The sequence below is a fragment of the Lepidochelys olivacea genome (genome assembly GCF_965140295.1).
Source record: "Lepidochelys olivacea isolate rLepOli2 genome assembly, chromosome: 3".
Taxonomy (NCBI): Eukaryota; Metazoa; Chordata; order Testudines; family Cheloniidae; genus Lepidochelys; species Lepidochelys olivacea.
The window spans coordinates 114,906,013-114,933,618 of NC_140413.1; the positions used below are offsets into that span (position 1 = coordinate 114,906,013).

General features: G+C 39.2%; 1 protein-coding gene across 2 annotated transcripts in view; it reads left to right on the forward strand.

The window, feature by feature from the left end:
- PLEKHG1 (pleckstrin homology and RhoGEF domain containing G1) overlaps nucleotides 1-27,606 on the forward strand; it is a 216,936-nt gene that overhangs the window by 55,769 nt on the left and 133,561 nt on the right. For both annotated transcript variants that reach the window (XM_084625153.1, XM_084625154.1), the window contains one exon: nucleotides 5,874-5,948. In XM_084625153.1, coding sequence (XP_084481279.1) covers nucleotides 5,874-5,948 — 75 coding nt within the window. The remainder of the gene's footprint in view (nucleotides 1-5,873; nucleotides 5,949-27,606) is intronic.

The window sequence follows — 27,606 nt, forward strand, 5'->3', positions numbered from 1 at the left end:
AGGGAGCAGACGATTCAGTCAGATTCTAGCAAGAATCTTCCCAGCGATAGAGATAAGGGCAATGCCTCGATAGTTACCACAGTTGGCCTTGACTCCTTTTTTGAAAATGGAGATGATGATAGCATTACGTAAGACATCATATATCATAAGACACAAAAAAAAATAGTGTTAGTTGGAGCACTGTGTCTACCTTCCTTGGAAAATGTTTAATTTATGTCAAAGTTCAGAATGTGTATTGATCATGGTTTTACTGTACTTATATTAAAGTCCTATCCTGCAAGTGCTTATGTATGTGAGTAACTATACTCAAAGTCCCATCGAGATCGATCTGTCTGAACAATACAGAATTCGGGGTCAAGGCCTCAGTTTCTAACTTGAAAATAAATCTTGCTGTTGCACGCCTCTCCTTCTTCCCCCAGCCTTGCCGTTCCTCTAATCAAAAACACAAAACTAAAAAACGTTTTTCTGAATTCTGTTTACCTAAATATCCAAAGTGGAAGCTGTTATCTTGACAATTTGGTGATGTGAGTTGGAAAGAAAGAACTGCCTTTCTTCATCATCAAACTGGACTCCTGCATTTTAAGTATAATTTAAAATTGTAGCCTTCACTTAGTCCTGGTCAGTGCTGCTCAGAATAGATCTAGACAACACTGGCTTAGAAAGCTCAGGTGTAAGCTGATGCTGCCACTGTTACTAAGGCTGGGGGAGCTCTGCTAGTACTAGAGTGATGATGGTAAACTTTAAATTGTCAGTGTAGAAAAATCTAGGATAATCAGTATGATTAGGTTTACTGGTTTTATGAAACTGTGAACGAGTATTTCTAAGCAATGTTTTGAAAATTTCTTTTTCTAGAGCAAATGGGCCTTTTAAACTTATTGCATATTTATTTAGGTGAATAACAATTTGAACATTGTAGCAAATCACAAACTTTAGCAGCACTGTATTATACTTACATATAGTAAACTGGTAAATAGTGAAAATCCATCAATGGAATGATGGTGTTGAAATTCATTTGGATTATCCAAATGAGTTCTTCTCACAGACAGCCATTAAAGCTGTTGAAAGTATGAATCGGTTCAGTAAACACCATGTCTTGTGTGGGGTATTTGAAAATAACTCTTTCAATTTAGAACTCCATTATGAAAAATGTCAAGGTCATTCAAATGCCAGCTTGAATCTTGTTTGTTTTTTGTGCAGCAAACAATAGGGCATGCTCAGTGAAGAGTTGGACACATGCATGTCATTAGAGTCCTAAGATGTGAAAATTGGCAGGTGTCTCATTTTAAATGTAATGTTCTCTGGTAACAGATTGGGGTGTCACAAAGGCAAGGTTATGACTTCTTTTTAAGATCAAGCAGAAGGGAATGATTTATAATGTGAAGGGGAAGTGGTCTGAATTAAAAAAATAAAGTTTACCTAAATAAAGTTTACCTAATAGAAACAGAGGGAAGACAGAAAATGAGTGTCCAAGAAAATAGTTTTATGTGTAAATGTTTTCTTGCTTCTTATTTAGCCCCAGTACAAAGTTCCCCTTAAAAAAACCCATAGATTTGTGAAGGAGATTAGGAATTTCATTAAATTGTCATTGGCATTTTAGTGATTTATTACCACTTAAATGTTTGTTAATTCCATGTTGCTCAAAATGAAGAGACACTGATATCCATGTTTTATTCTTTATTTTTAAAAAACATGGAGAAGTCTGCATTTGTAATATGAAAACTGTTTTTTAAAAAACCTACAGGTTATAGAAACAGTTCTCTGGAATTCTAAAAGGGATGATAGAATTAAATACTGCATTTACTTATGTTATTTCAGTCAAACATATAGAGTAATTGATTAGTACCTATAGGCCTTACTGAATAAGCAGCATTTGACTTTATATATTGGCTAAATATTCACAAACAATATGCATCATTGAATCCAAAGTGATGGCAGTGAGCTTGCCAAGACTGTAGAATTAGTGTCTGTGTATTTATTCCAGCCAACTGTTTCATGATGATAAGCATATGTAATTAATTTCTAGCAATCTGTTTGAAAAGCAGATGGAGATGAAAAATTAAACTCTGCTGGAGAGCGGCTACAACTTGTGTTTCTATTTTATTATAGATTTGATTTTTTTTAAAGGATTTTTAGAGAACTTTTCTTAAATCATGTGTCAAGGCCATGCTTGTTTAAATGGTGTGGGAGGTTGTACAACTGCCCTTTATATAACTACATGGATGGTAATATTCAATTGGATAAATGTTGTATAAACTTATAACCAGTGAATTCATGGTGGTGGGGAATTCAGAAATTATAATCAACTACTTCATAATAAGTAGTAGTCTAATTATTTGTGGGTGAAATTTACCTGCTAGGTACCAAATCTTGCAGATCTTACTCAGGCAAAACTCTTTCTGAAGTCAATGGAAATTTTGCCTGTGTAAAGACTGTGTAGGATTTGGTTTTTATGTGAGATGAACAGAACTCTTCTGTAAAATCTCTTCGTTAACAGAGCTTCTGATGCTTTCTAAATAGGCATCAACAGGTTTCCTATATTCTTATGTTGAATTCCACCCTGAAACTTGTAAGACTATGCCTATCATTTATAAGATTTGTATGTATTTTTAAAATTGTGAATGCCTCCATAACACTGGACAGCTATGTCTGGTATAAATATAAATAAATATGCCTGAGAAATCAGAAATAAATTGTATTGTTGCATTTTATATATACAGATTATTTGATAAAGGTCAGTGCTGAAATGTTTATTTTTGTTCTAGGGATGGCAGTAGGGATTTGAACAAACCATATCTGATACACAGGGGCATAATGGTTTGAAAAAATCTGAAGCCCCTTATTTGATTAACAGACGCTCTATTCCCTAAGTCACCTTATACCAAAGCTAAGATGCAGAAGTCTTCCAAAATGCTGTATTTGGTGACCTTGTAGACCATCCTCTGAATTCCAGGGCATATCCATACATGTAAACCAACTCCCTTGTGTGAGGAAGCTGTTAAGGACAGAAAAGTTGACTGATTTTTTTTTTGTATGCCTTTTAAGCTTCTAATGCCATAAACTGGGCTACTATTACTTAATACAAAAATATCTAGTGCCATAAGCTGCATTGCACTTAATAAATCATCACCAGACATGTTCCATTCCCCAATGAGTGCTCTCTGTTTCTCTGGTTGGAATGCAAGCTCCTTGGGGCAGAGGACTGTCTTCCTCTGTTTCATAAACTTGCTGTAAGAGCTTAACTAATAGTAAGGAATGTATTTTTAACCAGTAATGGGAAAATGTTAAAATTTGCAGAGGCTTAAAAGTAGGACTTGAAAAATGTTTGATACATACTAGCTATAAGCCAGTACAAAAGATGATCCATTAGCATAAACCAGTGGCAAAATCTTGTTGTGAAGTTCATTCAAGTTGAGAAACAGATTGGGAATTGAAAAAGCAGCAAGGCTTGTTTTTGTTTTCCAATCTATAAATAAAAGCTAGACATGAGAGAATGACACCTACCAGTTCTAAAATCTTGAAGGATATGGTGATAGTGAATTGAACTGATTGTCTTGTAACTACAGATAATACTTCCTTTGTTTAATAAATCAGTTAGTTTTAAATACAAACATGTTTTGATAAACGTAAGAAAAAATTATGTATCCAGAATATTTTAGGTAGCCTTATTTAACAAATGAAAAAACATTTTTAAAATGCTGTTTTTGTGCATTTTAATTGAATTCCAATATCCATCCAAACACACCTTGCCACAAAGTTTAAAAAAAAACCATAGTGAATAAGAAATGCGTCATTTTCCATATTATAACATTGTAAAAATGTAAGAATCTGAATAAATGTATGTTAAGCTATGCAATTGTTTAAATAAATGTAGATTGACAGACATAGTGTATCCTCCTGATTTGCAAAAGAAGTACAAACTATAGTGTAAAGACTGTACTTAATTGTGAAATCAACATGTTTTAAAGGTTACTAACCAATGAGAATCAACCTTTTTGTTTAGGAAAATAACAAACAAACAAAGTACAAATGCAAAACAAGATTAAAATCAATTCTTTTTAAAGCAAGGTTTCCTGCTTGCTGATTTTTAAATCATGATTCAAATAGATATTTTAAATCACTTTGATTCAAAACCATTCCATCATGTTAGACACTCTTGAACAGGATGAAATGACTATTGAAGAAAGGTTGAAAGAATTAAATGTGTGTGGTATTGCTAAGAGATGATATCAAGCATAGGGTGTGACTGGGAAGCGGTGGTGGTGATCTACAAATGTTTGAAGGGTTTAAACTAGAGGAAAGTCAAAGGTATAAGGCTGGTGCAAACCAGCCAGGCTTAGTGGGATGCCACTGAGAGGGAAAAGTCAGGATGAATTTCAGGAAATACCTCCTGACAGTTGGTTCTATTAGGCTGTGGAATATTCTCCCAAGGGAAGTGATTAAAATCCCCGTTGAAGGGAAACACCCCAAAATAGGCTGGACAATACACTAATAAATACTGTGTACTGTTATGAAGGGCCTGTTTCCCAAAGGTGTTAACATAATCCAGAAAATGCCCAGTATTAAACAAGGGCTGGGGCCTGTTTAATACCATGGTGAACACATCATTAAAAATCCTTTTAACCTTCTATTAAAGATAAGGAAAAGAAGGAAAGCCATTAAAGCATTTGAAATATAAAGTATTGAATAAGGCTTTCATTTTAACATCATGCCTTGTTCCCTTTTCATTAGCTAGAGAGAGCTTTTAGAAGGAAAAACTGCCTTGTTTAACAGTCTGTTAGATGGTAATAACTGTCATTTGGGGGAAGAGAGAAGAAGTTAACTGAGATTGGCTGCAGCTGTTGCTGCTGCTGTTAGTCTGATCCTGTTTCATCCCAGGTGGTGGTTTGGGGTTCAGATGGAGCTGGTAAAGGTGGCGATTCAAAAGGAATGGTGGGTGGAGTAGCCTATTCCCTCATCATTTTGTCTACCATCTTTCCAACACACCAATTTTCATTCACTGATTTCTGGTTCTGCATTTTACGTGTTTACTGAGCATGATCTTAACAGCCCTTAAGTTATATCAGTAGGCTTTTTTTGTTTGGACTAATTCAGTTTGTCTCTCTTTTGTACCATTTCTCATTTGTTGCTCTAGGTTACTGTGACATCTTGTGAACTTTTATATACTTTTCATAGTTGAGGGTAAATGTCACAATTGTCACAACAGGCCCTGCAGTGGCAGGGAGAGGAGTGACCTAAAAGATCTTTTCTCTCTCTAAATTCTATGATTCTTTTTTAAGACTGACATCACTAACCACAATACAGTGATATTTTAAATAAGCAAACACTGTTTTTCCCAACAGACTTAAGTAAAAACATTATTTTTTTAAAAAGCTTAAGATATCTACTTTGTAGTCTTTCCCAATGATGTTACTCTCAAAGTAAGAATTTTGTTACTGTTTTGTTTTGTTACTGTTTTGTTACTTTTTGTTACATTGGTTAACATGTGGCTATGAATAACCCTTCTACTGAATGGTTGCTGCAGAGGTTTTTGATTGTGAATTCACTTTAAAAAAAATTGCAACACTGAGACAAAAAACAAAACAAAAACATACAAAACCATTTCTACTTTGCCTTGATCCTCTAAAGTTATTGCACATATCTGTCAGGTTCACTGCTACATCCAACTGTGTTTATAAAGCCTTAGCACTACATTTATTAATCTGAGATTCATATTATCGTGTTGAACAACACTTGCTGAAATGAATGGCATTCTTTTTTGGAGTGTGAGAGTGATCTAGGCTGAAATTGTATCCCTAACCTGGGGAAGGAAAGGTGTCCTTCAGCTGGAATGTACTGGCTTTGCTTTAGAATACTTTCCTTTCTTTCTCCCTCAGGTTTCACTAAACTGGTCTCAGCTGAGATGCCAGATAAAACACCAGGGGGTTCAGAAGCCATCCCCAGGAATGAAGGTTAGTATTGTTTTCTTCTTGAGAAATCTCTCATTTTCTCTGACTAAATATTGCAGGCAAGAAACCTTAAAACTTTTTGTGACTTCAGCCTGTGAAAAACTTTAAAATTAATAAAGAGAGAGAGAGAATTGGCTTTTTCAAAGGTATGACTTATAGGAGAATAGGAAAGCTTTCCTATATTGCCTAATTCAAAACATTTATTCCTCAAGACAGATTTGTTCAATATTGATTATTTTTCACTTATTTGTGAATAGCCTCTTTTCTATAATCTTTATTTCTTGATGGTATTTAAATGCATAATATTTGAAAATATTGAGCTGTTCAATGACCTAATAATTTTTCACCTTTTGGAGAGGGTGACTAGTCTTCTTCAGTAAGAATAATGAGAATACTCTTATTGCCTAAGACTAATATTTTCGAATGTGGGACGCTTAAGTTAGCCACCCAGATCTGTATTTAGTCACTTAAATAAGTGGCTTAAATTTTCACAGGAGCTGAACTTGTCTTGTTCCCATTGAACTTCAAATGCTCAGCTTCTCTGAAAATCAAGCCACTGTTTTTTTTTAGATGCATTTAAAACCTTTGAATGTGGTTACTAGTGAAAATTTGTCATTGCAAATATATCACATGCTCTTGTATGTTGAATGGTCTCCTCTTAGAATAGTCCCAGGACTAGAAATAGAAGGGTTTTCCAGATCAGCACTGAGGTAATTTGACAGAGCTTTGTGGGGGAAGCTTGCAGAGCTTGTGCCTGTCCCTGTGATCTTTAGCACACTTATCCTCACTTTCATAATTACTGTATTCCCTTAGTCTTTTTAAATATAATTTGTTATGAAGGTAATTTGCAATTCAGGTTGCTTTACCCTACTCTCCATATTGATTTTTTTAAAAGAAGTATACAGCTTAGAATTGGGATTTTTAAAATATCTATAAAGTATCTTTCTTGACACTTAGCCAGTGATATCTAGACCTTACTTGTCACTTTGACATATGAAAGATATTTTGAAACACTTTTTATAAACAATGGCAGACAACTAATTCCTTTTCCTTTGAAAACTTGATGTGTTTGTTTACAAAGAGCCTCTTAAGTTCTTGTTGATTAATTTACTATGTGGTTCAGTAGGCATTGCTAAGGGCATCTAAATGCAAGATTGAGACACATGCAACTTTACACCGAACCTTCAAATGACTGCTCTCAGTACAAACCCTACACACATTTTTATTTGCCTATGAATGATATATCTTGTGCAGTAAAAGCGTTGTGATTAAAGTACACTTAGAACTGATGTTTGTATTCTTCTGTTAGAAATTTTATTTGGAGCAGATTGTTGCATACCTTGTTGGTTGTATTTCTTAAAGCAAATTTCAAAAACATGTTTATGGTTGTCTCTGTAGTAGCATTAATAAAGCATGAGTGAGTTTTTATGATGTAAAATTACCATAAATTCCTTGTGGAAATATTAGATTACAATTTCTGAATTGTGAATTCATTTACAATTTGTGTATGCAGGTGATAAGTCATTCACTAATCCTTTGCTTCCCAGAGAAGAACTGGGATAAACTAGCACTTGGATATAGAAACAATTCAAAACTTTCACTGCAAGTTTGGAAGAAAACTACTTCTGTGAAAGATAATTTTTTTTGTTACTATAATACATTTTAATTCACCACTTCAGTGTGGACCAATATTCTAGTAAATGGGTCTTGTTTGTAAGGTGTTTTTTTTCTTTTTACTTTTCGTCAGGAAGGAAACAGGGACAGGGATTTAAAGGGACTCAGAAAGAACAGAGAGAGAGGAGATTTCAGTATACCTCCTCTCTAAAGCTGGAAAGGTAATAGAGATCTCTTTGATGCCACACCTCCTGGCTGGACAGTAGGTCTATCTTTTATTCCCAGCTTTCTACCAGGTCTTGTTTTCTTTCTTTGTTCTTGCTGCAAAACCAGTTGGCTATTATTGCTCTTTTGGGTTTCTATCAAAGTTTTACGCTCCTCAGACATCCCACCACCACCAGCGTTTCCTCCAATTAACCTTAAACACAGTGCTTTAGATTATTCAGAACACAGCTAAACATGCGGATTGTCCAAAATGTTGTCTGTCTAGACATTTGCATTAGTATTTGTCATAAGGTGGCTCCTGCTTGGGACGCCCTCCTGCATCAGGCCGCAGCACAACAAATGGTGCCTACCCCAGTTTCCACTCAAGTGGTCCCCAGAAATAGTCTCAACAGTCTTTGAGTATAATTAGGGGATAACTTATTACAGAAGAAAACCCTGTGTGTATAAACTATAACAAACCAAGTTCCCAGCTATCCAGCAGTGTACAGCCCTGGCGTGTCTCACTGTATGCAGCTCTAAGGTATGACTCGGGCATCTCTCATCATGCATCACCCCAGACTTTACTCCTTTCTGGCTCTCCAGCTTCAGCTTTATGGCTCAGAGAGACAAACAAGCATCTCCCTCTATTGATCTCAGCCTTCAGCCCCCTCTAGCCTTCTCTGGCTGGGGCTCTCTGGTGGTTTCCTAACAATTCCTTTCTCCTTACAGGGATGGACTGTGCTCTCTAGAGTGTTCCTCTAAGCAGTTCTGTACTGCTCCTTCTGTCGCTCTCCTGTGCTCAGGAGTTCTCACATGCCCTTCTCCCTCCTCTGTACTCTAGGGAAGCTCTGACTCACCAGGTCTTTCTCCCCTCTGAGGCCCAGATGCCCTCTTTTAAGCTTCAGCTGGAGAGGGTCAGATGACTAAGAAGGAAGAGACCAGTGTACTGTCATAAAGGCCAGTGGCACCAGTTGGCAATGCTGGAACTGAATTTATACTAAGTTTAAACACAGGTTGCTAACACAGGAAGAAAAACAAGCAGAGGTGGATCCTGTAGAAGCAGCAGTGCAGGGAAGTGATAGGAGGACACGGGAGAGGTGCAAACTGTGTATATCCCAGTAGGGGGAAGTGACAGAAAAGAGAGACAAGGTTTACTCTAATAAACACTCTAAAAAAGGCAGTGTCCAGAGGCAGGGTAGGAGGGGTCTTCAGACAGAGGCCCCAAACCATTTACCCAATAATACCAGCCCTAACTGTAACTTATAATGCTGATACTAGGTAAATGTGTATTTGTAAGAGGGTTTTTTAATGATGAGAATATACCACTTAGTATATGGTTTAAATTGATTTTGTGAAAGAGGATGTAGTTTCCTTTCTCCATAGCTACCCACATGTGAAGAAATTTTCCAGAAACACTTCAATTAAGCCAGGATCTAGGGACTGCCAAGAGGATCCTCATCAGTTTCTAGTGGATTTTGGTTTCAGAGTAACAGCCGTGTTAGTCTGTATTCGCAAAAAGAAAAGGAGTACTTGTGGCACCTTAGAGACTAACCAATTTATTTGAGCATGAGCTTTCGTGAGCTACAGCTCACTTCATCGGATGCATGCCGTGGAAACTGCAGCAGACTTTATTTATACACAGAGAATATGAAAAAATACCTCCTCCCACCCCACTGTCCTGCTGGTAATAGCTTATCTAAAGTGATCATCAGGTGGGCCATTTCCAGCACAAATCCAGGCTTTCTCACCCTCCACCCCCCCACACAAATTCACTCTCCTGCTGGTGATAGCCCATCCAAAGTGACAACTCTTTACACAATGTGCATGATAATAAAGTTGGGCCTTTATTATAACTGTATTATCATGCACATTGTGTAAAGAGTTGTCACTTTGGATGGGCTATCACCAGCAGGAGAGTGAATTTGTGTGGGGGGGGTGGAGGGTGAGAGAGGCTGGATTTGTGCTGGAAATGGCCCAGCTGATGATCACTTTAGATAAGCTATTACCAGCAGGACAGTGGGGTGGGAGGAGGTATTTTTTCATATTCTCTGTGTATAAATAAAGTCTGCTGCAGTTTCCACGGCATGCATCCAATGAAGTGAGCTGTAGCTCACGAAAGCTCATGCTCAAATAAATTGGTTAGTCTCTAAGGTGCCACAAGTACTCCTTTTCTTTTAGTGAATTTTGGGTTATTGCTTCTTAGAATGGTGAGAGGTGAAGGAAAAATAACCTGAAATTTGAAGAATGCAAACACAATTCTTAAGTGGCCTCTGGACTTCCAGTTTATTTGAAAAATTCTTCTGAATGCATGGTTTCTCAATGTCCCCATGGCTCATAAAGTGACCAATGGACACTGGGAAGGAAAACATTTTACAGGGCATCATGAGTGGTTGTGATTTAAAAAGGAGAAAGTTAGAGAGGAGGAACTGTGATTTCCCTTTCCTCTCAAGGTTATGCATCTTAATTTTAGTGTGCAGGCAAAAGTCAAAATTCTCCCTTATAATGTTGGCATTTTGTGCTACTCACTCATGGTAGCTAAAGTATGCAAAAAACTAATTTTTTTGTTTTGTTCAAAAGTTCTGTGCAAATAGGTTTGCTGCCATGTACATCAGAGCTGAAACTTTAAATCTTTAAAAAAAATGAATTTCAGAAGCTGATTCTTTTTATATTTATATTTTCCCATAACACTCTATTATCTAAAAGAACTCTTTATAAAGAGATCCATTCAAAGCGCTATTCATACTGTTGTACTCTTATAAACGGTTGTCTAAACAATTTTGTTTTAAGAAGGATGTTTTGTTTTCTTTCAAGGATGTTACCCCTCCAAATCAGGGAGTTAAGAGTAGTAATTTTGTTGAATTCACATATCCAACATCCAGCAGGGATATCTGAATATTATCCAGGGGCAAGTGTGTTCTGTTAACCCTAGGAGTTGTTGTGATGCTATCAGATGAAATCCACTCCCAATACAACAGCACTAGAAATATTAGTCACCACAACAAAAGTCCATTTAGTGTTTAGAGAGCCCAAATTAGGAGGGAGCTGGATTTCTCTTGTTTTCTGTGGTGGCTGATAATTAATAGTCACCAATTTAACTCCTACATACAAATTTATTTCCCTTTCAGCAGTGGATGTTCACATGGATCAGACATATTTTAGCTCCTGAGTCCAACGTGCATTATCAACTTCTTCTTCCCTGGTGTTGCTTCCCTCTGCTTGGGCAATTCAGTCTCAAATGGGCTTTGTGACATTGCCTGCAAATGTCCTATGGCCTGGGACCCACTCGTGAAACAGTATCTCTCTCCTGACCCATTTCATGAAGTGTGGCTTCTGGTATAAAGGAGGCTCCCTGAGGCTGAGAATTAACTGCTGATACCTTTAAGGAAACCCCAGTTTCTCCTTCCAGATTTTGAACTTTGCATATAATTTGGTCCATAGGTTTATCCATTATGTTATCTTCCTTCACCAGCAGGTTAAAAAGTTCCCCTGCTAAACCATTTAGAAATTAATTTTTCACATGGGATTCTCTAATGACCACTGTGCATATGCCTCTCTCTGCATGGCTAGTTCCAGATTCAGCATAGTAGATTCTGTTTCACTTGAGCCATCTCCTGGACAGGGTTCATGATAGGGCTTTCCATGTACCTATCTCCTTAATGTACACATATAACTATCTCCTCCTGGCTTCCATTCCTTCATAATATTTCGAAAGGGCCAATTCCCCCCTCATATCAGGTGTACAAATGCTTGCAGAACAGTCTCTAAAATACACAATCAGTCCTGGGGAACTGCTGTTAAAATGCTGGCATCACCATCCAAAACACTGCAGCAGATGGTCACTGCAGTTTTTGTCAATTGTTATGGCACGTCATCATATATTAGAAATAACCCTGCGAATTCCGGAAAACGGAATAATTATGAACAATGTGGGTTTTATCTGGATTGGAGTAGCAGATTCTAAGGTGCTTGCATCTGATTATGGAGTTGCTAGTTACTTTTTATGTGGCAACACTGGAAGATGTGATTAGTTAAACCTGTGAAATACTGCACGACATACCTGAGTATTTTGATAGGATTAACACCTGTGCAGTTCTCTAAAATACTGTAATTTTTGCTAAGCAATCTGTGTTTTAAGTCTATATTTTAATATCACCTATGCAAGATATAGATTAAACTGAATGAAAAATTAAAACAATTAGACAAACTTTAAAAAAATTCATTTTAGTAATTTTCATTTTCTTCCATGTATGTTTAAAAAATGAATTCCCATACAAAAACATTGTTAGCATAAGTAAAGGTTGCAACAATGAATAAAAGAAACCCCTACACAATATAAACATCAATAACACTGCAAGTAAAAAACAAACAAACAAAAACCCTAGAATTGTGGAAATGATCACTTAAATTTTCACAAATATTCCACTATCCTTACAGGACTTATGTAACCCTTCTGCCCGTCAGAGTTGGCAGCAACAAGGGCTGGGTTCAATATGTAGGGGATCCATTCCAATAACACAATGCAAACCAGCTCGAGCCCCCACCCAGTGACCTGGGACAAATATATACCACCCCCGCTGGGCGCCTCCAAGAGGCAATACTTCCCCTCTTGCAAGCACATAGTCTGAGTGTAGCAAAAAGCCTTTTAATAACAGAGAGAAACAATGTGGCATTATGTTGGGGAAACACCACCAACAGGATTCATAACACAACCCATGAGCAAAAAACCCACCCCGAGCAAATTGGGGCATGCCCCTTTCCCTTTGGTTCTTGAGTCCAGCAACCCCAAATCACCCAAAGTCCCAAAAGTCCAATGACCCAAAAGTCTCTGTCCCTGGTCACGGCAGCCCCAGAGTTCGAAAGTTTATCTGTGGAGCTTTACCTCCCAACCTGGGTGGAGATGGGACGGGGGTAAGAGGCACCTTACATGATCTGAAGCTGACCGCCCCACAGCTCCATAGGCCTTCGCTTTGCTCCGCCAGCCACCCCACGAACTCCTCCACCAGCCGGTCCACAAACTGCTCCGCGTCCCATCAGCAGCTCCCGCCGTTCTACGAACTGCTCCACCAGCCTGTCCACAAGGCACTCCAGCCGTCCCACAAACTGCTCCACAATGTATCTTCAGGCTCCCCCACTACTTAACACAACGCTCAGTGATTTCAGCTCTTAGTCAGTTCAGCTCTTTGGTGAATTCAGCTTGTAGTAGGGGAGCCTCAGTGCTGGTGCACCATTAGCCCAAAGTGAGCTCAGCAACCTGTAACTAGACTCCTAATGGAATCAAAATTAGCTCTGATATTCCACAGTGGAGAGAGGAGAAAGTGCAATTAGCATATAAGGCCCTCACCGAGGGGCCCATGCCACCAAGTATTATTACTTGTCCCCAGCCTCTCTCAATTCAGAGTTTTAAAACCCATGACCCTTGCCTAGCGAGTGCTACTTAGTTGATGGTGAGTCCCTCCATCATAACAAAAGGTCAAGAACAGTTCCAAGCACAGTTCCCATAATCAGGGTAATAACAATTTATTCTTCCTGGCCCAATAACAGAGACACTGGGGATCCCACAGCAGCCAAAGTGACCATTTGGGCAGCTATGGCCTCATTCTAGGCAGAGTGGGTGTGCCTATGCAAATGAGATCGGCCCCTGAAGTTCTTTTCCACAACTTGCCACACCTCACCACCAGATGTCAGGGTGGAGCTCATCCTGACACTGCTTACACATACATACATCTTACAATATTTAATTATGAAAAAATGTACATATGTCAATAACAGCTTTAATGTTGACTCACCACATCATATATAATCTTTTATCATCTACATCTCTAATTATATTTATTTAGAAAGTATGTGATTAAAGATGTATCTTATTTATACCTCCAGTGTCTTATTGGTGTAAGAGTAAGGCTTATAAATCAGAATTAAGGTTGTTTGAATGTGTGTTTTTTCATGTTAAAATATTATTAACTGAATGTATGAACTATAAAGGAAAAAGAATGTTTTTGAGAATTTTCTTTACTGATTACTTACAGACTTTTTAATGTTGCATTTTTTCCCAAGTAATATTCTCAGAACAGTCCTTATTTTATAGAGGATTTACATCTTTTAACCTAGCCTTTTGTGTGAGGGTAAAGGGTAGGAGTTTCAGCAGTGTATCAGTAAGATGCTAACTGAATTTTTAGAACTTTGCTTATCTAAGAATTTTAGTATGACCCCCCCAGTAGTTAAACTGAACAATGTACAGAAGCAGACAAGTGAGAAATGAGTTTCCTGTAATTAGTTTACTGGAACTTGGTCCTTGACTTGAGGGCCTCTGATGTTTGCTTCTCTATTGCCTGCTCGGTCAAGCCCTTTAGAATCAACAAATAAACCTATAAATGCCACTGTTTGCTTTAAACCAGAGAAAAGCTAGAGGTACTGTAGCTGGATATTATGAGTATGTTTACCACGTATATGTGAAATATTTCTCAGGAAGTCTGTGTGTGTAACAATGAGTAGTAGATAGACTCCATATTAAAAAAGAATCTACCATGATCCATTTATATACATTTTTCTACAGGAAAGCTTTTATATTTCAGTTACAATAGATGCATCTCGAACAATGAGCTGTATCAATATAAGGAAGTGGACAGGAAAGATTTCTGTGTTTTAGCTTGCAAAAGGTAATAAGCATTTGTTCTGTGTTATGAAAGCAAATCTTATATTTGCTGAAATGTCACTCTGTAAACCTGTGGCACACATTTCATTTTTAGTATAGACCATGGCAGCAGAATTCACCCACTATGTACATTTTCTCTCAAATATGAAGAGCAGCAGGTCTGGTTCATGAACAGTGCTTTATTGGAGCTAGGGAATTATTTGCAACATTTTTTTCCAGTTCCTGTAGCCCTTTTTCAGTCGGTGAATTATACACTAGCAGATGTAGATTAAGAAATGGTTGCACCCAATTTTTGGATGATTGACTTATGCAGCCATACGGTATTTTATACAGTGTGGTGTTGGTGAGTTGTTGGGTGAATAACTGACTTTTTTGGTTTGCCCAAAAAAAAAAAAAAAATCAGTTTGGGTCAAACTGAATCTGAAAATTCCAAAAAAATGTTGACAAATTTCATTTGAGATCATTTGTTTCTTGACTTTAGCAAAGCTTTTGACACGGTCTCCCACAGTATTCTTGACAGCAAGTTAAGGAAGTATGGGCTGGATGAATGCACTATAAGGTGGGTAGAAAGCTGGCTAGATTGTCGGGCTCAACGGGTAGTGATCAATGGCTCCATGTCTAGTTGGCAGCCGGTGTCAAGTGGAGTGCCCCAGGGGTCGGTCCTGGGGCCGGTTTTGTTCAATATCTTCATAAATGATCTGGAGGATGGTGTGGATTGCACTCTCAGCAAATTTGCGGATGATACTAAACTGGGAGGAGTGGTAGATACGCTGGAGGGCAGGGATAGGATACAGAAGGACCTAGATAAATTGGAGGATTGGGCCAAAAGAAATCTGATGAGGTTCAATAAGGATAAGTGCAGGGTCCTGCACTTAGGACGGAAGAACCCAATGCACCGCTACAGACTAGGGGCCGAATGGCTAGGCAGCAGTTCTGCGGAAAAGGACCTAGGGGTGACAGTGGATGAGAAGCTGGATATGAGTCAGCAGTGTGCCCTTGTTGCCAAGAAGGCCAATGGCATTTTGGGATGTATAAGTAGGGGTATAGCGAGCAGATCGAGGGACGTGATCGTCCCCCTCTATTCGACATTGGTGAGGCCTCATCTGGAGTACTGTGTCCAGTTTTGGGCCCCACACTACAAGAAGGATGTGGATAAATTGGAGAGAGTCCAGCGAAGGGCAACAAAAATGATTAGGGGTCTGGAACACATGACTTATGAGGAGAGGCTGAGGGAACTGGGATTGTTTAGTCTGCAGAAGAGAAGAATGAGGGGGGATTTGATAGCTGCTTTCAACTACCTGAGAGGTGGTTCCAGAGAGGATGGTTCTAGACTATTCTCAGTGGTAGAAGAGGACAGGACAAGGAGTAATGGTCTCAAGTTGCAGTGGGGGAGGTTTAGGTTGGATATTAGGAAAAACTTTTTCACTAGGAGGGTGGTGAAACACTGGAATGCGTTACCTAGGGAGGTGGTAGAATCTCCTTCCTTAGAAGTTTTTAAGGTCAGGCTTGACAAAGCCCTGGCTGGGATGATTTAATTGGGGATTGGCCCTGCTTTGAGCAGGGGGTTGGACTAGATGACCTTCTGGGGTCCCTTCCAACCCTGATATTCTATGATTCTATGAAATGTTTTGGTCAATCTGAAATGAACTGGTTTGTTTAGTTTGTGGGCACGTTTTCACAAATAAGCACAGGAAATGAAGGCTAGATTCAAGTGGCTGGAGGAGGAGGTGTCAGTGCTGTCCTTAGAACTTCAAGCCCAACGCTCATATGAGACTGGGGCTTTCGAGCCCCCCGATGTGGAGAAGGAATGTGAATTTAGGTCTCCCATTCCTCGGGAAAGCGACCTAACTGCTGGGCTATGGGATATTCTGGTGTGGATCTCTGTTGGTCTCTCCTGTTGAAACTGTTCCACTGTGTATAAAATACTGAAATAGTCACTGGACCAGAGAGAGAAAGTGAGAGTAACTCTGTCGTGGTAGTTAGGGCACTTACTGCTGCTGTTTTATGAGTTGTGCCTAAGTCCTATTCCCCTCCCCCAGCTTCCCCCCCCCCAATTTTTTTTTATGAGAACTGTTTGGCAAATTTGTGTTTAAATTTGCTAATAGTTTCAGATAGACTGAAACTGCAGTTTTTGATGGTTCTAGTTATCATGATTGCTTCAGATGACTTGTTCATAATTAGTTGTTTGGTCACAAAAATCACATAGCATTTGTCTCTGATTCCTAATTGAAAGGTTCCCAGAGTCTCACTGTTTTTGAGATCCCTGCCAAACATGACCTCTGGAAATACCTATGTGCAAAAAAACATTTACCAGTAATCTAATAGCTGCAGCCTTCATTATGTTTCTCCAATCAATTTGCTGACAGACCTTGCAGTTTTCCTCAGTGTCGTGGAAGGAGAATTTCTAAAAAGATGGGTGGAAGGAGTTCAACATAAAAAGGCAACAAAATTAAGAGACCTTTTGGGAAGCATCAGTTTCCCATACTAGGAACCCTCCCCACTGGTTGTTTGTTGTACACTAGTGTACCAAAGTAAACTGCAGTTTCACTGTGCTCTGCAAACAGGCAGTGACAGGACACAGGCAAGAACAGGGGGGATTACAGACTTACAAAATATCCAAAATAGTAATAATATTTTCCCATGTACAGAGCATGCCCGCACTTCCACAATCACATTATAAATTTTGTTATTCATAGTAAGGCTCGGAAATTAAAATCTAGAATTCTACAAGTAGCAAACTACCACCTTCTGACAGATAGAGGGTTTGCATCACACATGCATAATCACCCACAAAAATTAAGTGCTATACATTAAAATTTCCCTGATTGACAGTAATGGTGTCATTCTTCTCACCACACACTTAGTGTATTGTTTCCCCCAGTTTCTACCAGAGACAATTTCTCCATAGCTGTAGTCCCAATGTAGGCTGGCCTGTTGATTTTTGCACAGCAGCGTGCAGACTTTGAGAATACATAGCAATTTCTTGCTATATAGCATATATGATGCATATATTATATTGATATTGATGCTAGTTTGCATTCAGTCTCTGTTTCTTTCTATGTGTTTCTTCCAGTCCCCGGCTTATTAACTGAAGTAAGATGGTCTCCGCAAAGGCAGCATGTGCTCTGTTTCAAAGAAATGCACTGGCAGGTTTTTTGCATGGAGTATATATTAGTGCTCAAAGACTGCCTCCACGCTATGCTCCTGCTCTGTATAGCTTTTCCCTACTGCTACTAGTAGCCCCATTCTGCGTCAGCCTATACTCCCACAAAAACCGTGATTCAGAGAAATATTGAATGGACATGGATAATAATAAAATCCAGTTATAATAGTTAATGGTAAAAAGAGATTTGAGGGGATATTAAACCTCATATTTCAGGGTTTAAAACAATCTCAAACTATTTGGGATTAGCATAACACCTTCATGGGGGAAGATTATCCCATGTCTGCCTACCTGTGGAGTTCTTACATCTACCTCTGAAGCTGGTCACTGTCACAGATGGACCATGGGTCTCATCCTGTATAGCAGTGGTCACCAACCGGTCCACCACGATCGACTAGTTGATCCTAGAGGATCTCCCAGTCAATCCCATGATCTCCAGAGGTGCAGTGTGGCTGCCGCTAAGTGTGGCTGCCTATCCTTGCCCCACGCCACTCCCAGAAGCAGTGAGCATAGCCCCAGGGACCGGGGGACAGGGGTTTCCCTCCGCATGCTGCTCCTGCCTGCAAGCACCGCCCCCGCAGCTCCCATTGGCTGGTACTTGTAGAGAGGGGCATCAAGCAGAGCAACATGTCACCCACCTCCCACCCAGGGGCTGCAGGGGTGCATTGGCCCTTTCTGGGAGCAGTGTGGGGCCGGGGTAGGCAGGGAACCTGTCTTAGCCTTGCTGTGCCCACCGCCAACTGGGAGCCGCTGGAGGTAAGTGCTGCCCAGCGGGAGGCCGCACCCCAACCCCCATCCCTGAGTCCCCTCACAGAGCCAGCACCCCATGCCCCCCAGTACCCTGAACCCCCAGCACCCTGAGCCCCCTCCAGCCAGCACACCCCGAGCCCCCTCCTGCATTCCACCCCCCTCCTCCATCCCTGATCCCCCTCCTGCACCCAAACTCCCTTCTAGAGCTTGCACCCCTCACCCCTTCTGCACCCCAACCCACTGCCCCAGGCTCAGCCTAGAGCCCCCTCCCACACTGCTCCAGCACAGAGCCCACAGCTCAACCCCCCTGCCCCAGCCCAGTGAAAGTGAGTGAGGGTGGGGGAGAGCAAGCGACAGAGAGGTAGATCCTCTGTTGCCCTTAGGTTCAAAAAGTGATCTTGGGCATAAAAAGGTTGGAGACCACTGCTGTATAGCAACTCCTGTGTTTTAGTAAGTTGCATCTCGTCCCATGTCCTCCATCTTTATGTTGTCTGTCTAGACTTTTTTAAAAATTATTTTGTCTATTTAGGCCCTAAACTTGTTAGGCAAGGGCCATGTCCTCTTACTTGCCAATAATAATAATAATTAATTAATTAATAATTAACAATAATTATAATTAATAAAGTGTGGAATGATGGCTTCCAAAAGAATTATCCCTTCTCCTTCCTCCTTTGTCCATCCAGAGCAGAGAAGTCATGGGTAATCCTCAGAGAAGGAAGGGGAAGGCCCACCATCCTAGTCACCTCATGATGAAAGAAACTTTGTAAGAGTGGTTTTTATTATATTGGGGCATACCGGTGGGGTTCTGCTTTATCTCTTGCAGCTGCATGGGGCTGCTGGCCAGCTAGACTTATGAACTTTCACAGAGGAAGTAAGGCAAAAGATTGAGGAGTAGGAGGTGATAGCTGTTCTGCTTCCGGGACAAAGGAGAGTGAAGAGAGACAGCAGGTTGATCTGGCTATCGTGAAATGCTGCACAAAACTACAGCACATACAAGAGCTGATGCATCTCACGTACTATGACATCATGGTACTAAATCATAGTTTAAGTAAGTTATTTTAAGAGCTGAGGAGAATATTAGCTGCTAGAATATTTTGTTCTTCAAGAGCACAATAGTTTCCATAGAGCTCTATCTGGGTTGTGTCTAATCAGAGTTCAGTATCCCAGTCATCTATGAACTAATACTCCTTTAATCAGACCTGGAAAACTCACATGGCTTGAACTGTTTAAAATTGAGGCTTGGAAAACTGAAGACTTTTTTTTTCTTTTAGCATTGAACCAAAAGTGTTTTTTTTATTGCTGCTTGCTTCCCCCTCAAATAAGTTAAAGTATTCCTAGCTCTCAAGCAATTAGAGAGAACTAGGTGTGCTTAACCAAGTGTAGTACTTTCATTAAGAAATAATTCCTTTTGTATGCATAAGTGACGCACATAATAATAAATAGTAGACAATTATTAAATAACTGAAAAGACAAATTATAAAATGGGGAAGCCCAGACCAGCTTGCGTAAAACAATCAATTGTGAAGCAGCTAATCATAGTGAAAAATACCTAATGTCTACTGTGTTTTTTTTTTAAGCACTTGTGAATGATGGAAATTTCAAATCAGTCCTAACTTTTTCCAAACTAATGCTTTTCCCCCCAGCTAACTTGAAACTTCCAATGAAAGTCAAACATTTTAGAGAAGTGAAGAATTCTGGTTAGAGCAAAGAACCAGAAGCCAAGACTGACACACTGATTTATTGTGTCTGTCATTGGGCAAATCATGTGACCCCCTTCTCCTTGTACTGCACCCTTCTCAACCTGACTTCAAATGATTAAAGCTGGACATCACTGGAAAAATGGCGAACAGTGACTTTTATTTGCTGACATTCAGCAACAGTCTCCCCTTCTGCTGCTAAACTGCACTGCAAGCCAGGTTTATCTCGCTAGCCTGAAAAAAAAATTGGGGAAAAAAGGAAGGGTTTATGATATGAAGCACACAACATTCATTGTAATCATATTTATTCTTCAAAGAAAAAGGGCCAAACTCTCCTCTAAAACTTACATAGAGTCCAAAACGAGAAGCTTGTAATTCTGTATGTAAGATGCAAGGATACCATAATCGAGTCCCCAGTCACTTGCTCTCAAATCAGAATGCAAGTGTTAATATGGACTGGAATAAATTATTATACAAGGTGCTGCACAACAGTGAATTGGGCTTAAGTGATGTGGTCTGTGTGGTAAAAAAAGGCAGGAACCAATCCTGAATCCTTGTCGTCTTTTGTGCTGTACTGGCTGGCAGGCGCTGCCTGCTTATGCGTTGGGACCTCTTCCAACCTGAGAGCTTGAATCTCAAGGATTGTTTTTAATCCTCCTTTGATAGCCAAAAAAAACCCCAAAACCCTGCATCATTAGGTAAATACTTTTCTACTCTAGTTTCTGGTTAGGATAGGTGAAGCTTTACCCGACTTTTACACATTCTCAGATGTCACCTGAAATGATTGATGATAGCAGTATTCCTTGTCATTAATCGTAAAAACAATCTATCCTACTAGAACTATTCTTTGGTTTTGTGCTCTAGTATTATGTCAAGTGTAAATGTTAAATATAGACAGAGCACTTGTTTGTACAGAACACTCAGGATTGCATGCACCAGCATACTTTATGTATGACTTCAGCATAGGCATAGCTACTGGTAAAAGGTGCTTATAAAAATATTTGCTTCAAAGTAATGTTGATAAATGTAAAGTAATGCACATGGGGAAAAAATAACCCCAACTATACATACAATATGATGAGGGCTAATTTAGCGACAAATAATCAGGAGAAAGATCTTGGAGTCATTGTGGATAGTTCTCTGAAGATCTCCACGCAATGTGCAGCGGCAGTCAAAAAAAACAAATGGGATGTTAGGAATCATTAAAAAAGGGATAGAGAATAAGATGGAGAATATCTTATTGCTCTTATATAAATCCATGGTATGCCCACATCTTAAATACTGCATGCAGATGTGGTCCCCTCATCTCAAAAAAGATATACTGGCATTAGAAAAGGTTCAGAAAAGGGCAACTAAAATGATTGGGGGTTTGGAACAGGTCCCATATGAGGAGAGATTAAAGAGGCTAGGACTTTTCATCTTGGAAAAGAGGAGACTAAGGGGGGATATGATAGAGGTATATAAAATCATGAGTGGTGTGGAGAAAGTGAATAAGGAAAAGTTATTTTACTTGTACCCATAATATAAGAAGTGGGGCCACCAAATGAAATTAATGGGAAACGGGTTTAAAACAAATAAAAGGAAGTTCTTCTTCACACAGCACACAGTCAACCTTGCCTGAGGAGGTTGTGAAGGCTAGGACTATAACAGGGTTTAAAAGAGAACTGGGTAAATTCATGGAAGTTAAGTCCATTAATGGCTGTTAGCCAGGATGGGTAAAGAATGGTGTCCCTAGCCTCTGTTTGTCAGAGGGTGGAGATGGATGGCAGGAGAGAGATCACTTTATCATTACCAGTTAGGTTCACTCCCTCTGGGGCACCTGGCATTGGCCACTGTCGGTAGACAGGATGCTGGTCTGGATGGACCTTTGGAATGACCCAGTATGGCCGTTCTTGTGTTCTGAGTATCTTTTAAAATTAGTATAATTTATTTTTCTATGTTTACCCTCCTTAGCAGCTTGAAAATAAGCTTAGATCTGTGTGCTCCTGCTTCTAGACAAGCCAAGGCTCTTATCAGTTTGCAGTATTTGGTTCAAAGTTGCTTAGGTACAACGAGTGCCACACAAGATCCTAGATAGAGTGAATTCAAAAACACAGATATTCTAAACCTGCAGTTTAAAACTGTCAAATCTGGGGGTTAAACTACTTGACAGGGTCCCTTTAAACCACTCTAAATTACAATAAATAGCAAGCTTCTTCTTTCTATAGGTCAGGAATGATTTTCAAGTATGTTAGCTGCATCTTTTGAAATTTCTGCTCCAAACCAGTTATTTTCTTGGAGGCAATTACTATCACATAACTATTTTAAGGGACTCAGTCATATTGAAGTCTTGTCAGCTCAAAAAATAAGTATAGGTACACATCTTCCCCCTGCCAATTCCTGTGATTTTGTAATCATGTTTCCCTTTTTATGTTTGTATTTCTCGTGTTGGTTGGTGGCAAATCTCACATAAACAGAAAGAATGGACTGTTTACAAAGTGCTGTCAACTGTATTATAAAAACAAACTAAAAAGTAGGAGAAATTTTTTCTCTGATCTTTGAGTTATATTAATATAAGGTCTTACTTTGTACCAAAAATGTGTAACATAGCTAAAAATAGAACTGATTTTTTTAAAAAGTCAACAGTGATCCCTTTCATGTAGTTCAACTTTTGATCTGCAAAACTTGCTCTGATGGATTTCTTTTTGAAAACTTTCTCAGAATTTTAGCTTGCATCCTTAGTCAAATAATATACTATTTTTTCCCTGCTTTATTGATTTTTTTTATTTTTTCTTCTGAGAAATAGCCATATTTCTTACAAAGCAACTTGAAGGGCATGGAAGGATTAAAGAAAAGTATTGATTGAATGCTATCTTTTTAAAGTGTGTTATCTCTTTCAAGGTAAATTAGAGTCCAAAAGTCACTAGTTTAAAAATATCTCTAGTCTTTTGGTGAACATATCCTTTTAAACTAGCAGATTTTTGATGATTTCAAAGTACTGAAAAATAGCTACAGATGCCCAGAAATTGTACTTTTAGCTCTTTAACAAAAGGGAAGGGGACCATGTAGCATGAATTGCTCTCTGTTAGGTAGCAGCTTCCCCTGAAACATCTCACAGCAAGACCAGAATTAGGTTGCAGATTCAATTGTTTTGGGTTTTTTCCTTTCTAATATTATTTTCAGGTAATAGTTCTATTTAACTCACTTCAATCTCCTAGCTATACAACTAGCCATTACCTCAAACTCTACCGATTACATTAGAATGAGACTGCGATAAGTCCTAAACTTAGAAAGATTAATATAGAGGAAATCTTGGTTATTAATCTTCACTTTTTTTAATTGGTTCCCTGTAGTTTAATTTTAAAAAGGGGAAATTACTGCTTGCTGACAGACCAGGAAGATAAGCATCTTTGATGTTTCATGAGTAATAAAATATTTATAGAAACATTTGTATTTTGTACAGAGATGTGTCAAACTACTAAAATATACTTTTGGAGGAGTCAGCAAACCGGAATCCTGGGTAGAATGGTTACAGCACTATCAAAGTACTTTCTAACCACAGGGGGAAGAAGGTAGCAATTTGGTTGGATCAGTCTATATTCAGATACATTAACGTTATTGGCAAAAAGCTGCACACTGGATTTAGCTCCAGCTAGGCTCTCTTTCTTAATTTAAAAGCAACATTACTTCATGATAGCTACTTACAATCCTTTTGTCAGAACATACTGTTGAACTGATTTAGCAATTTAAAACATAAACATATCATTTTCATAGTTACAGTGCCACAAGTACTCCAGTTCTCTTTGTTGCGAACTCTGTGGGGAAATATTTAACATGGATCCCATTATGTTAATTTTGGCAGTAATCCCACAAAATGTATCTCATGATGTAATGCAAACATTGAGACAACCTCTTGGTACAATGCAGAATAAAATGGGCTGTGTCCCTCTTCTCTTCCCTCCCCTCCCACCCTCCTCCACTGCATGAGCTCATATGCTGGAAGGATTAAGAAATTGTTCAAGGTGGCAAGAATCCATATATAAAAGCATTATATCTCTAGTGCATATATACAGAAGACGGCAAAATGAAGGTGAGGAAGATGCTCTTTTGTTAAAGAGATTAATGTGATAGTGATAACAAATGTTTGTTTAACTCCCGATCCCAAATCTTTGCATATAGTTGAATGCAAGAGCAACAAGCAAGCAAGCCAACCAACCTTACCCCCACTCTGCACAATCCTGCAATTACAGCCCCAGTTCTACAATCGGATCCATTTGTGTAGACTGTTACACCCACGTGGGACTGCAGTAGGGTGCAGGTATCCACCCACAGAAATTTCATTGCAGGATTGAGGCTTCTGGGTGCAAGTTAAGATAGGTGTTAGGATATATAACTGTTATAACTTGGCCAGGCTGCATGTCATTTATTTTATGTTATGCGTTTGTTGACAAAATATAATATTTTAAATGACACATTTCAGAAGAAAAACGTGGAAAGAAAATAGTACATATGTTGAAATGTCTAAGTCTATTGTTTTGGAATATGTGCTCTTGTGTTTCTTAACCTCTTGTAAGTTTCACTGTGGAACCTTAATAGTTTCACCATTTTTTGTTTGCAGTGTTGTCGTAGCTGTGTTAGTCCTAAATTATTAGAGAGACAAGGTGGGTGAGGTAATATATTTTATTGGACCAACTTCTGTTGGTAAAAGATATGAGCTCTTCTTCGGGTAGATCTGAAGAAGTGCTGTGTGGTTGAAAGCTTGTCTCCTTCACCAGCAGAAGTTGGTTCAGTAAAAGACATAACTTCACCCACTTTGTCTTAAAGGAAAAAAGTGAAAGTTGGCTAGTGAGTGAAGAAAAATCTAGAGCTATAATTTCTAATTTTCATGGCTATAACTATGGTAATGTGGATTTCATAACTTTGACCAGTTCCTCAAATGCTGTTTCTGCCTCATTTCTCTGATGGTGAGGTTTATGTGCTCAATAGCGTTGCGAATTTTTGCATGTTTATTGAGAGTAATGAGTCTTTGGCCTTTGCTATAGGAGTTCCCAATGATGTGAAAAGCTTTAGCCTTAATTTGATTTTTAGAAAAGCAAGAATCTGAGCACAAGATACCCTGTAGACTTGGGGAAAGTGCACTAAACTACTAGCCCAGAGACTGAGTTCTTGCCCCAGTTGTCTCTCTGATAACTATTAACTCTAAATATTTCTGTGCCCTTCTCAACCATTATCATGAATCTCATAGTGTAATGTTGGTGAGGTGGGGGTGGTAATGTTATCCATCTGCTTCACTGATAAGATAACTGAGAGCTTTGTACATCATTTCAAGCAGATGAGATAATGGAACCCAACTGTACAATAAAACAAAGTCAAGTCTAATCCACTTTGCCACACTGTTCTCTAGAGGAATGTGGCAAATTAGATACTTGTGTAACCCACACTAACACAGTGCGACTCTGTGGCATTCTAGCAACTAGGTTATTAATAAAGGTTTAGGACTCTGTTATTATTTACATTCTAGATAATCTGGTTCTTTTGCTCATATGATATAGGATCATACTTTTACATCTAGAGATCCCAGGCTCAGTCCCCACAAATGGGTGTTGTTACTTTTGGCTACGCTGTCTGTAACCACTAGACCACAATCTGATTCCCAACCTGTGCAGTGCTTAATTTGTAATGAAAGAGGTGCCAGGGCTCAAGCTGTTTTTATACATTCATAACTGATGCAGCAAGCCCAGAGGTGCAGGGGTTATGAACTGCCAAGCCTAGAGGTGCGGGGGCTCAGCCCTGGCAGAAATTAGGCACTGGATTTGGGATTAGAAACCAAGAATCCTGATGTCCCCTATTCCGCTGCTCTCTCTCAAATACTTTGTGTAACTGGCTGACAATGTGTGTGTTGTGTCTCCGAGTAGGGACTGATCCACATATTAAATAACATACTGTGTCTTTATTGTATGCTTATAGCTGAAATGAAAGAGATCTGTGCTGTGGATCTGAAGACTGTGGGTTCAAACTGTGCTGATGATCTGTGTGGGGATGGAAATAATAAATATTGTGTAAAAGGACCCTGGAATAATTCTTGGAAATTTGAATGATTTTACATTGCAGAAAATTGTATTGAGAAGTGAATTTGGATATTGTGTTAATAATAGTTTAACTATTATTTTTATGGTTGATATTTTGGTTCATGGGAAATGTCCCTTTTTGAGACCAGGGTATGATGTGCCAGAGGGTGAAAGATCCCTAAGGTCAGCACTTTATTTAATAAAAATTTACCTTTTCAGAAAGCAAGCTTCCTTCTCAAATGTGTAACATGAACACTTATGATGCACTGCATATATCAGGGCCTATAGGTCACCGGCTTGAATCCTGTCCAGCTCAGCAAAGAGTTAAGTTGTTCCCATCTACTGGTTGCTAGGTATCCCCCTTGTGATTTTATCACAAATCTCATTATATTTGTGGAGCTTTTTGTTTAAAGACCCCCAACTTCTGGTGTCATGTGATTGTGAGAATTTCTGCTTGCCTCTTTTTTTTAAATGAAAGCTTCTCGTCTTTTTGCTTGTGGAGGAAAGCTATTACCTGGGCATACCCTAAAGGCTCAAAAACCACAATATAGAAGAAAAAGGAGCCAACATTTATTTTTTAAATTCTCATTATTTGGGGGAGAGGAGCCTGACTTGTAACTTTTGAACACTTGGGGTTCACAGTACTGAACATGGGGTGAGTATGCATTCCAGTTCCACCTACATCACAAAGTCCTCACTATGCTTTGCATTAGATGTTAAGTTCTTCTGGTCAGGGACTCTCTTATTATGCAGTTGTACAGAATTTAGTACAACTGGGCTGTTATCTTCGTTGTGTCTTGTAACAGGAACTCCTACAGTTTGAGCCAAAATCACCTTATTCACTATAAATTTGCAAGAGTTGGAAACACTATAATTGTCACATACAGATTGGAGGTGCACAGTGGGAATTAAAAAAAAAAAATCTAAAGACAGACCAAAAATGTATAATTTCAACTTTTTAAAATCTCTTTGAGTTCTGACTCATGATATTTTAACTCTGTCAGGAAGTGGCAGTCCTGCCCTCCTGGCAAGTGGCTCCTGATTCAGTTTCCCTCTTCTGGGGTCCCCAATAACTCTGCACAAGGTTTCTGAATATAAATAGCTGTTGCAGTGTTAATTTATTACACAAGTCCCACAATCATGAACCAGAATTGCCCAGCGCAGTCCATATAGTACATTCAATCCTTCAAGTCCCAATAGTCCATCAACACACCAGGTACTGCTCCAGCATCTCTGACTCCGCTTAAACTCTCAGGTAGGCATCTGGTGTGTCACACCACGCTCACCTCTCAGCCATGGCATCTCTCACCACTTCTCGCCCCAGCCCTTCTAGCTGTGCTCTGTTTTATGCTCTGGTTTGACTCTAGCTCTTGCTTTGAGATATCGGTAGGTTCACGACTCCATCATTCCCCAGCCTTCACCACTTTCTGACTTAAGCGTTTTGGCTCAGAGAGGCAGCAGGCATCTCCCTCTGCTGCTTTCAGCCTCTGGCCATGGCTCTCTGCCCTGGGGAAGTTTGCAGGTGAGCTCCTGA